The sequence below is a fragment of the Podarcis tiliguerta genome, assembly GCF_965153285.1.
Source record: "Podarcis tiliguerta genome assembly, chromosome: 1".
In the NCBI taxonomy this organism is placed as follows: Eukaryota; Metazoa; Chordata; class Lepidosauria; order Squamata; family Lacertidae; genus Podarcis; species Podarcis tiliguerta.
The window spans coordinates 58,401,973-58,414,418 of NC_139534.1; the positions used below are offsets into that span (position 1 = coordinate 58,401,973).

At 41.3% G+C, this 12,446-nt stretch overlaps 1 protein-coding gene across 1 annotated transcript in view; it reads left to right on the forward strand.

Moving 5' to 3' along the window:
* SYT12 (synaptotagmin 12) overlaps positions 1-12,446 on the forward strand; it is a 52,477-nt gene that overhangs the window by 11,284 nt on the left and 28,747 nt on the right. The window contains exons 3-5 of the mRNA XM_083417935.1: positions 6,314-6,375; positions 7,948-8,141; positions 8,375-8,764. Of these exons, the coding sequence (XP_083274061.1) occupies positions 6,342-6,375; positions 7,948-8,141; positions 8,375-8,764 (618 nt within the window). The 5' untranslated portion in view covers positions 6,314-6,341. The remainder of the gene's footprint in view (positions 1-6,313; positions 6,376-7,947; positions 8,142-8,374; positions 8,765-12,446) is intronic.

Genomic DNA, 12,446 nt, shown 5'->3' on the forward strand with positions numbered 1-12,446 from the left:
CTACCCCACCCCCCAATGCTTATGGAGGTAGGTAAGAGAGGGTCTTTTTAAATGGCCAGGAAAATACTAGAGGGGTTGAAATTCCCCTTGGCTCTCCCTCTACCCCCTCCCTCCCCAAAAAAACTAACCAACCACCTTGGCCACCACTTTTCTGTTTGCCCCTGGTGAATAACCTTGACAGAGGAGAGTAGTGCCCAAGATCTTCTGAGTAGGAATGGAGATTGAATAGTGTTGACTGAGGGAATTGAAGTGCTCAGTCAACAGAAATGGGCTGCAGTCACTTTCCCTGCACAGGTTGATTCATTGAAGGTGCCTGAGCCTTCCTTTCTCCAGTGTATTTTTTCTCATTTCACCTTTGATCCCGAAGGGTGAAATTGGGCTCAGAGAGCACCCTTTGGCATGCACTCTCTGGGCTTCAGTGCTTTCGTTTTGTAAGCAAAGTGTGGCGGGGGGGGGGTCTCTCTTCTCCCCTGAAAGTAAACGCTGAGAAGAGGGATTTCCTGCACAGTTCATCCTTCCCCTTTGCAAATTTCATGGGGCGCCAATTTTTTATTGTTATTTATTGCATGGAAATGAATTTCTGGCTAAACAGCAATACAATGCCCATGTACCTTGGGAGACTGTTCCTGTAGGCTCCGAGCAGTAGCGATAATAAACAGTTGGAGGAGTCCTTTCCTCAGCTCTGGCATCATCTATTTATTTTGCAGTGACCTCTCAATAAGGCCAGCTCCATATTAAAATTATTTGTCCATATATTATCCAACACAGGATCATCTGTACACAGAAAATGAGGCGAGTGATGGGGAAATAGCAAGTACAAACTGAACAGCAAGACTGTTAGTAAGATTGTTGTTGAATTTGAACAAGGCAGGGAAGGGAGAAATGGCTAAACTGAACTAAAAATCCTAATTGGGGGTGGGGAGGGGCCAGAGAGCTGATCTGCCAGAACTGTAGAAGGACAACTCTGAAATAATAAAAATGCTGGTATTTATTTGTATTTTTTATTTCAAAGGTTCTAATTATTGCTTATTAAAGCTAGGGGCATAAAAACAAAGTCTAAACATGTTTGAAACTTAGAAAACATAGGCTTATATCACCAGTGCAAATTAGAGTATCCTGTTCCCCAATAGGTTGTATCCAGTTGACAGGCAAATGTGCTGGTGATAAGATGTTAGCATGGCAGAAGTCCTGCAGAAGCCAAAGGCTCCATTGAATGAGCTATAAGACCACATTGCTAAGGGCCAAAATAGATGGGACAGAGATACATTGATCATATATTTTGTCCCCTTAATTAAGGGAGCAGAGCTGTGGGCAGGAACCCAAGTCAGAGTGGGACTGAAAGAATGGAGGAGGGTTTTTAAAAAATCCATCCCATTTTCCTACAGTACATTGCTGCTTGCTCCATTAAGAAAAAAGTAGTTACTGTCCTAAAAATGTGCAACCTAAGCAGCCAGGGAGTCTTTAAAACAGAATACACCCTCCCTCTTTAATTGTGTGAAAGGAGAAGTACCTGCTTTCTCGCTGTGTTGTGAAGGTTGCTGTTGTGTGCTTAATCTGGCTTTTGCTTGTCAGCCCATTGTAATCCATTTGACTTTTATATTATTCTGTAGCAGAATCAATGTAATCTACCATATTTTTCCATCTATAAGATGCCCCCATGTATAAGATGCCCCCTATTTTGGGGGACTCAGATTTAAGAAAAGGGGGGAGATGTATCCGTGTATAAGACGCCCCCTAATTTTTGACATTATTTTTTAGGGGGGAAACTTAAGTCTTATACACAGAAAAATACATTAATTTGAATTATGACAACTCTGAGGATGAAAAGTTTTGTGGCAAAAAATGTAGGTGATTATGGTTTCTAAATGTGGCCCAATGCTTTTTGAGTTGTAAGCACATGTACATTTTAAGTTTGATTACTTTAAAAAAATATTGGGTGAGGACTAACATAACTGCCCCAATGTATCTTCACTTCCTTCCTTCCTTATTATAACCCCACTATTCTGTGTTAAACCATTATGCCTTTTTCCTTTTGGTACGGGTTTTGTACATGAAGTATCCTTTATTCAAGCTGCTGTCAATTTTCTTAGTTCAACAACTTGATATCATGATCCAAACCTCAAGCAAAATGACCAAATCACAGATCAATCAGTGACAAATATGATAAATAGGTGATAAAACAAAAATACAACAGTGGGCTCAAACCTGTGATATTATATTATCATACAATATGATATGAGTTGCAGCCAATAAGCCATAAAAGACCCATGTATTAATGAAAATGCAACGCATCACAAAACTAAGCCTCAACAAATTTAAACAACCAACATGAAGCTTGTCTATAACAGAAATAATAAACAATCCATGAAAACGGTATGTGACGGAAATAATAAATAGTCCAATATAATGTAAATGAGTTCCATCTGTGAATGGAATGCATCAAATAAAGCTGATGTACAAATTGCAGGCAATAGTTAATATGATGAAAACTTTGGAATATATTTTTGCTTAAGTACGTCCTCAGAATCTGCTGTGATGGATGGCATCCAAGCCTGATTCTTCCCAAGATATCACTGGGCACACAGCAATTCAGTAAAACCATAAGTAACAAAAAGCAGAGAGCTACAGACAGACGGTAGACAATGTTGTAAACTTTTCCAATAGCCTTCTCAAACAACCACCAGGACTCTGACCCAAAGACAGAGGAGCCAGCCAGATCAAGAGGCCTAATGGTGCAAGCCATGGAAGTGCTGGACCCCCATACACAAGGCCTGACATGAAGCCAGGGACCCCTGAACTGAGACCCCTCACACAGTACCCCTTGAGCCAGATTGTCCTTGTGAGACTCCCTCCTCCCATACCAGGGGCTTCATATTCCACAGTGCCCTTTTACCACTGGAGTGCAGCAGGCAGGCAAGAAGAGAGAGGAAGTTGCCAGAGCACTGTGCTCTTAAGCCAGAAAGTATACTAATATAATATAGTATAATAATACTGTCTGCTCTTGAGGAAGTGTGAAGAGCCTGGAAGAGATAATATGGCCCATGCAGAATATAAGTGAAACAGAAGCACTGCTGCCTAGTGGTCCCAGCAACCTTTCTCTGCAGGTCTTGTCCTGATGAGGCAGGTGTGAGGACTACAGGTCCCCGCCTTCCTAGTGCACACTAAGGCTGCTTCTCTGCTGGGTCTTTCCCAAGCAGTCTCAAACTGTGCCTGCACAAAACTGATTTCTGTTCAACCTGCTTAATTTCCCTGCATGCCCAAGGGGAGACCAAGGGAGAGGAGAGCTGGGTGTTGGGATGTAGCCAAGGAATTGGGGCAATTGTGAGCATATTTACAAGCAGTTTATTCAGCATACATCAGGACAAAAGGAAAACATGTCTTCTCTCTTTCGTGTCCAAGCAAACAGCACCTAAGCAAAAGTTAGACACAAATGGAAGTTCCCATCAAGCTGTGCTGGAGTGTAAACAGGCATGTGACACACAACAGTCATGCCAGTTCCTTAAGGTGGAACAGAATATCCTAACACTGAGTGCAGCTGGAGGGGGAGACTTTCAGGAGAGGGAGACTACCCAGCTTCATCATCCTGCTTCTCTTGTCTCCTGGCCCCACACCTCTCCAGCCCCCTCTTCTGCCTCCCCTGCATATTACCCTTCCTCCTCCCAATCTGTTCTTTCTCACTCTTGTCCCTCCGACCACTCACCGTCGTCCCACTCCATGACATAGGAATTAAAATTAAGGTATTCATTGGTATCTGGGGATTCTCAAATACAACTAAACATGAATCCACCTTTTCTGCATTGCGGGGTCTTTTTCAAAAGACTGTGAGATGCTGAGTTAGGGGAGACTTTGTAGGACAACCTGCTCCTCATGCATCTGAATATTCAGCTTACCCACTAGGAGTTGTAATGAAAAATCTTGATGGAGGTTCTCGATGAAAAACATGGGGTCATTCCCTGCTCAGATGGATAGAGGGTAAGCAGGAAATTCTCAAGCAAACCCTTACAGAGCCATTCATCAGCTGGACACGGAATGGAACAATGCAGTAATTCCTCCCCAGCAAGCAAAGAAAGAGCCTTCAGGAATGAAAGATAAATCAGACCTCCTCCACTGGCAGGTTGTAGTGTAGTAATTTTGCAAGGTTCCAGCAATCAGTGACCTCTAATCCGGGGTGATGTACTTGAGAAGCAGGTTTTAATAACGCATTTCCACAAAACACCATGCACTGGTGACTCATGCAGTGCCAAAAGACAGAGAAGAATCTCTTCTTGCATAAGTGTACACTGAGCACACTGCCTGAGACTGTAAACTTGTTTTCTCTTGCAGACCATTGGGACGCTGTTGGTTATTGGAAGAGTTTACAATGCAAACTCCAAGGCCTAATTCATATGCCATTGGGAACTCAGCCAGATGGATGTTGCCTTGGTGTTATTGGCTGCTTGTGGCAGCTAGACCCCCCCCCCCCAAGAAAATCTGGGTGGGTGATCAAAACTATGTCCCTGCTTCATCCACCAAAGTAACCTGGTATCTGTATCAAAATAAACTAAAACAACATACACGGTGGTTTTTCTCTTCTTATTAGGTTGTTGGCTGCTAATTTTGCTTACAACAGCCCAGCAGAAAGAGACTGTATTGTTATCCCCATATTTTAGATAAAATTCTACCCATGCTAATATATTTCACGATTTGGTTACCATCAGCCTGAGCTGCATGGAGCTGGTTAACATTAGGCTAACTGTGTAAAGGGAAGCCTTTGGGGAAGAGAAGCTCTCAGGAACAACTGTGCCACAATGGTGATAAATTGCAGCAGGCCTAAACAGAGGATTTCTCCATCCCCATCGTCCAGCCAAGACACCAAACTCCTCCTCCTCCGAGGGTCTTCTGGTTCCCTCACTGCAAGAAGCAAAGTTACAGGGAACCAGGCAGAAGGCCTTCTCAGTAGTAGCGCCCTCCCTGTGGAATGCCCTCCCTTCAGATGTCAAGGAGATAGAGAATTACACAAATTTTAGAAGACATCTGAAGGCAGCCCTGTATCAGGAGGTTTTTAATGCTTGATGTTTTTATTTTGTTTTTAAATATGCTGTAAGCCACCCAGAGTGGCTGGGGAAACCCACCCAAATGGGCGGGGAATAAATAATAAAATTATTATTATTATTTCAAGATGCAGATTAACAAAAAAGAAAATTAACCAACAGGGTTCTCAGCTTTTTGCTTTCCATATGCATATAACAACTGCATGACAGATTATTATTATTATTTTAAATCCCATGTTTCATCCTTTTCATGTTGGGGAAAGTAGCATTTGTTGAGCTGCCTATCACACAACAGTTAAAGGCACGGTGCCTCTGTTTGGAAATTTGGTGGCAGCCATGCCACAGTGGTTTAGATCCAGACTAAGTTAGTGACATTTCTGTCCCATAAAATTAGCCAATGAGTGTGTAAAGTTCTGTTGATTTAAATGGGACTGAAGTGTGACTAATTTGATCTGAAGATTCTTGGGTGAAACAGAATGAAATGCAAAGCTTAATGCAGAAATATGAAAACACAGAGTGGAGGGGAAGCTGCCATATAAATGTACTCTTAAAGCCATGATGACTGGATCTTTTGCTTTATTATGCAATGGGGTTGGAGTTTGGGATCTGGGACTCTTGGTCCCGGACCTCAAGCAGTGAAACCCTTTTGGCCTGACGCTGGCCTAGCAGTAGCCATCAACTCTCCTACACCAGCATGGTCTAGTTCCAGGGACTACAGGGCTAAGGGGCCTCTTCAGCGATATGGGCAGGCCTGCTGCTGTTAGAGCCATTGGAGCATTGGGCCAACAAGCCCATTGGCCCAGTAATACAGGAGCAGAGAAAGGCACTGCTCCACTTCACAGGGAGACAGGATGCTGCAGCAGTTGTAGCACCTCTGTAGCCAAAGCAGCCTAAGAGGATTGGGCTTCCCATGACAGAATGCAAAGGAATATTCTATATGTGTAATGTCATTTCTGCTATTAGTAGTATCAGTAGTCATAATACTACATACATGTACTAGATGCTGTACACCAAAGTTTCTAGACTGCATACAATAAAAGTAATTAAAGCACCCAATACAATCCAGTGAAACTAAAATAAATGCAAGAGGGCAGACTAAAGAACAAAAAATGACTAAAAACAGCAGGATCCCTTCCCAATTGTTGTGCCAATAATTGTGGAAACAGAAGAAATGGGTTGCATTAGCTTTTCATTAATTAGTTATAGAATAAATCTGGTCTTGAGGTACTCTCAGTGTCATACAGCATTGTCTTGATTTCCTCACTGTTTGTGTGTTCTTCTAGGTAACTGCCCTTACTGAGGATAGTCACCATGGATAATAATGTTGCTGAGCACCAACCCAGTGGTGAGTATCTTGAATGCTGAACAAACTGTGCTAGGGTTTTGTTTGGAGATGTCAGTCTTGGTAAAAGTCTCCCTGCTCAAACAATAATAATGTGATGTGCCTTCCATTTAGACATTTTCTGGACAGAACATCCGGAAAACTCTTACAGCCCCAGAGACAGGAGGGTATCCAGGCAAATACTGAGGGCTGCATCTCACATATATCATTTGATGAAGCCCTTACCCTCAATCCAGTAGCTTTCTAACATAAAAACTTATTCTAAGGGCCAAGCTAGGTGAGATGGTGAGAGATTTATGAGAAGCTCAATACTACCAGGTGCACACAGAGTAAGTTCTCTAGTTAAGGTCTGTGGAAAGAAGGTGGTTGAGGAGAATATTTGGTGGCTTACCCCCAGTCTAATGTCCTCCAGATGTTTTGGACTACAACAGCCCCAACCAGCATAGTCAAGGATGATGCGTGTTGTAGTTGAAATTTGGAAGGCACCAGGCTAGGGAATGTAGACGTGTTGTTGTCCAGTATTAACGTCTGACCATTGATTCATCTGTTTCCAAGCAAAGAACCATATATTGTCTCAGCTGGTTACTAGAGGTTTTTCAAATGAATTTCTCTGTTGGGAAGTAGCTAGTGAAAGTATATGGGCCTTCGGGTCTCTTGGAAGCAGTTGTGTGAATACCTGTCTTTCTAGAAACACAACAATACATGGTATGTGAAGAAGTTGTGCATTGAGTTGGTTCAAGTGTGTATCTTATTGCCACTTCTTGTAGATCACTGCAAACTGTAGAATGTGTGTTTGCTTGAAAGCTGTTCCCATTTATCATAATCAGGTGGGAGCAATTTTCTGTGCCAGTATGAAATTCCTAGCATGGTTGCACAGTGGGCCATCTATCTACATTGAAAAGATTATTGCAGTCCAAGTCTGGTGAGGAGACTGCTTGGATACATATAGAAACAGAATATTTGAAAGCTAAAAGTCAAAATGTAGGGGGGAAATGTTTTCCGAAACCATGAAGAAATAAACACATTTTTATTCTCACTGTTAAGAGGAAAATAGATCAATTTTGAAAAGCTGAAGGAAAGAAAATGCTTCTTTATAAACTAGTAATGGGTAGTATTCACAGATCAGCCATCAAAAATATTGAACAAGAACTGAATAATGTGAAATCATTTAATGAAAGATTTTTCTTATGAACTGAAACAGAGTGATGATAAAAACAAAGTGTTGTAATTTTCCTAAATGTGGGAAGTTACTTCAATGGCTGTAAACAAAAAACCCTGTTACGTTAAGCAATCACATATTTTCTTAGATAGTTCACTGTACAGAGAGACTATAGTTTAGATTTGAAAAGAAAGATGTGTTCCGTTGTGTCAAGCCATTGTGCAGTTTTGTGTGAAATGTTGTGTACTGTTGGTGTGGGGTTGGTGGTGGTTATGAATTAAGAACAGTTAGAACCTTAATTTGCACCTTCATCCCAGCATCACAGAAGATACCACACAGAAGGCCACTTACTTAATATTCCTCTAATGTTTCTGTAAGATTTCAATGTGCCATGATAACTCTCTGTCTTTTTCCAGTCATAAGAAGTCCACCTGGATGGGAAATAGGTATCTATATTACTGGAGCACTTGTTCTGCTGGGAATAGCTGGAGTAAACCTGTGGAAGCTATGGAGGTCTGGCAGCTATCCTGCACCATCTCCATTTCCAAACTACGACTACAGATACCTAGAACAAAAATATGGGACTACATATTCTCAGATCAAGCAAAAGGTAAAGGGCATTGAGAAATCCATCAGTTACCACAATCATCCATTCCCCCCTGTGCACCATCATAATAGCAGATTTGATTAAGAGCTCCCACTTGAGTTCAGAATTTTATTCAATGGTGGGACTACGAGGGCATGCGGGGAAATTAAACTCTGGGGCCTGCAGAAGGTCGATGTTTTACAGTAGTAAATAATCTTGAGCTCTGACTAGCTTTCTGTTCTGCTTACTGTCTGTAGAGAGCTGCGAGCAACTTCCGAAAGGCAGGAGAAAGGACCTCTCCTGTTCGCAAGCCCAGCCTGAAAATGGATGACACCTTTGAAAACATTAATGAGTTGGGCACTTTGGAGCTGATGAACAAAGACCTTGAGTTGGCTCCCTACGGGCCACTGAAAAAGTCCATCTCCACTGATTCTCTCTGTTCCATCTCCTCAATTGGAAATAACTTTGGCCATGAGTTCACAGTGGGACAGGTGGAAGTCAATATGGAATACAATGTGAACTCCAACACCTTGCATGTTACACTGCTACAGGGCAAAGATCTCATGGAGAAGGAAGATGTCAACTTTGAATCATGCTTTGTGCGCATCAGTTTGCTTCCGGATGAGCAAATAGTTGGCATTTCAAGGGTAAGTTTCTCCACCATTTTTACTTGTATACAGTAGTGCATTACATAATAGCAAATGCTCAGGATATTTTCCACCATGTCTTCCAATCAAATGAACATGTGTTTCTTTTTGGAGTTTTTATGCTGTGTTGTTGTTAGCTTAGTTGTTCAAGTGGTGAGATCTAGGCATTTTTTTGATCTTCACTTATAGTTGATTTCAGATTCCTGAGGTCATGTTGAGTTGGTATGAAGTTTCTCAATCATGCAAAAATGTGTTGTGTGTGATCCACATCTGCATTCTAGGAACTGTGTAATGAATTAACTGGCCATGAGCCTGCTAGTATGGCACGCTGTGAGTATCAAACCATCTTGTTCTTCCTGTACTTCAGTTCAATAGATCACATAAGTGTTGACTTCCTTAGAATAGGGGTGAAAGAATGTTTGCTGTAATTAAATGCCCATCCACACTTACTCCATCGCATTGGTTTCTCAGATACAGGTTTTTAGACAATTCTTTAAGCAGAGTAAACCAACACCTTTCCACACCATTTTATGTGGAATGTTTGGGGTTTGGAATCTAGTTAAAGTTTAAATGGCCTCTCAAGGGACTGTCCTGATTTGATTGTGCTTTTACTGGTGTAGACTGTTTGAGCTTTTTAGAATTGGATTTGCTAGAGTTATGTGTTATCTGTCTTTAAGAGAGCTATTGTTAGAATGTATGGATTTTTTAAAAAATTGTACATTGCTTTATTTGTTCTTTAATTAGAGACGTAATGTTTTATAAATGAAAATAAATATTTAAAGCCAATAGGATCAGCTGTTTCAGCCCTCCAGGTTTAATCTTTGGTAGAAATTACCTGACTTGAGATGAATTTAGCTGCCTTGATGTTGCAATCTCTGATGGCCCATAGAGTCATGTGTCACACCTTTGCCTGCTTTGATGCAATGAGACAACCTGCATTTCTAGGGTCTATGATCAGCTATTGCTGAATGAAGCAGCAGCAATTTTATAATTAAACCCATGGTTTATTAAAGTATCTTGTGGATGTTCTGGTAGCTTTTGCCAAAAAGGGACACATCTTCCCTAGCTATTTATGAGTTAAGGGAAGGAAAGCAACACTGCACCGCTGAATCCTCCTTTTCAAGACTCCAGAGATTTCCCATAGTTCAAGAGGGATAATGCAAGTCCTCTTCATACAGCATCTTGCTGAATAGGAATCGGTTGTCAGGAGCAGTGTGATCACAGGGTTGCTGAACTGTGAAACTGGCAGTGACTTGAGGCCTATTTAGTCAATGTTCCCCTCACCCATTTCCTAGGCAGAATACATCACACTGTGTAGCCACATATTTATCCACCCTGTTGCTTACAGTTACATTCAAACACTATGTAAAAGCGGTACTTATGGTGAAGCTAAATTGTTATAACAATTTCTAGAAAGGGGCCCTCTTGAGTCTGTTTCAGCAAAAACAACTAACACACTTATTATGACATAAGCTTTCATGGACTTGAGTCTACCTTATCATGAGAGAGATCTGGAAGAAGCAATATGCATCATGTCAATGCATTTGCTGAAGATGAACAACTGAAGCAGAAGGAAATTTATTAAGAGATGATAGATTGGAGAAAGTGTGGAGGGAATAACATGCTTAGGAGGAGGACTGATTTGTTTCTGATATTTTAGTTTTGATGCCTGCCTTGGAAATTATTGTTGTAGTTTAGTTGGTCTTATGGTTTGGGCTAGGAATGGGTGCTGAGATGTATTTTAATACTGAGTGATATTTGAATTTGTTAGCTGCCTTGAATTTCTTTTGAAAATTAGGCAGGATTATGTTGAGCAATTAGTAAGCGGTTTTGTTTAAGGCATTAATAACATTTAAATCAATTACTTAATTCAAGGTGCTTTCTTTTCTTGGTGATTTAAATTGTCTTTACTTAAATTACTTCACATAGCATAATGTTGAGGACTTTGAAGTCTCTTTTTTTACAAAGATGGATGCAGCAACTCAGGATTCAGTAGCTTGCCAGCACCTGTTTTGTTTCTGTGAATTAGTCTAATCTAATTCTCAACTCTCAGATGTGAATTCCTGCCATTTGAAAACAAAGTTTTCTTAAAGCCTCCATCTCTGATGTCTTATTCATTTTACAGAATAGATTTAATTGCTTCTGTAAAAGTTAGAAAATTGACAGATGGTATTCCAAACAACCTCCACAGAGGAAACTTTGACTGTATCGCAAGGCTTATAGCCCAAAACTGTTAATCCTTCAGGAAAGGCTCCTGTTGTGAATAAGATTTCCAGAACAGGAAGGCAACCACATATATTGATTTTGCAGGTTCATCTAGGCTGAGGGCCTTGAAGAACTTGTACAAAAACAATCAATATAGTTGTCTTTCTTCTCTTGGGGTACAGATTCATTTAACAGACAATGTCAGTGCTTTTTCACCTTGCTCTTCGTCTACATTGCAGTCACTAGGTGACAATGTAATGCTAGCAGCACCGCTAACTGCATTCTCTTAGGCTTGGGGTCCACCTAACCCCAAACCTGCATTTGGGAACCCACTTTTTCATTCTTTTTACCTTATGTTTGTGAGATGGTACTGCTCCTCTTGGAAGACCAATGCTTTTGCTTAAAGAAAGGCAAAGAAACTCCTAAATAGTCACCAGTAGAATTGTCACCTTCTGAACCAGCCATTTGATGATATGCCGATGCCATCATATGAGAAGATTCTTCTGTTAATTCCTGCATTTGAGGTTGCTATTAAAGAAACAAGAGGAGACCAGGCCGTCTATCCACCCAGGTAATTTGGCAACCCTACATCGACCATGTTTTCCAAACAGATGCCTCAATATAATTTCCATTCAAGGACTGATTCAATTCCACCTTCTCCACCCCCGGCAGCCTTGTTTAAGAGAATGGTTGTGGAATGTTGTGGCAGAAGTTCAGCATAATTGCTGTGGGTTGGCATCACATTCTTCTTCATGAAAATCATATGGTAATTATTTTAGCTACAGGTCTGCAAATTAGTTTCCAGCAAGAGTTCCATGAGACATTAAATTGCTCCAGTGGGTAGACTGCTTACAACACAGACTTTTGCACACACAAGCAGGCAAAAAATGCTAATCTGAAGAGGCTGGGCAGTTGGAGGCCATTGGGCCAAATCGGATAGATGTGACAGAAGCATCCCACAAGTTGCCAGCTCAGAGGTAAAAAGAGGCATGTGGAAGGGACAACATATGTGGCAAGAAGCCTAGTCAACAGGCCACTTGTGGCTTTGGCCCAACATCTCTTACTCCCTTTTCACAATGGCCTCTCTGGCAAAACGAATGACTGATCTGGGGCCTTGGTGGTTTATAGACTGCTTACGCAGCTTTTGTATGTGTGGGTTTGTAGAATTTATTTGCTAATAGTTAGGTCACCGTGGCAAATCTGGAAAACGTCCCATTTCCCTACGAACCGTTGCTTCCTCGTGGCCTTCAATATCTGTAAGCTCCATGATGTTGTAGCTCATTGAGGGAAGAAAGACTCGTATTGGTGCTGACCACAATCTGCTCTGTTCTTTTACTACTGCTTTGTCTCCCGGATGAAATCAGCAGTTAACTTCAACTGCAAGTAGACTGGAGAATTACAGGCAGAGCAATTTGTATAAATGACATTTCTGGACAAGCTGATATAATCTTGGCAAAAGAGGAGAGCAGTTGGGAGC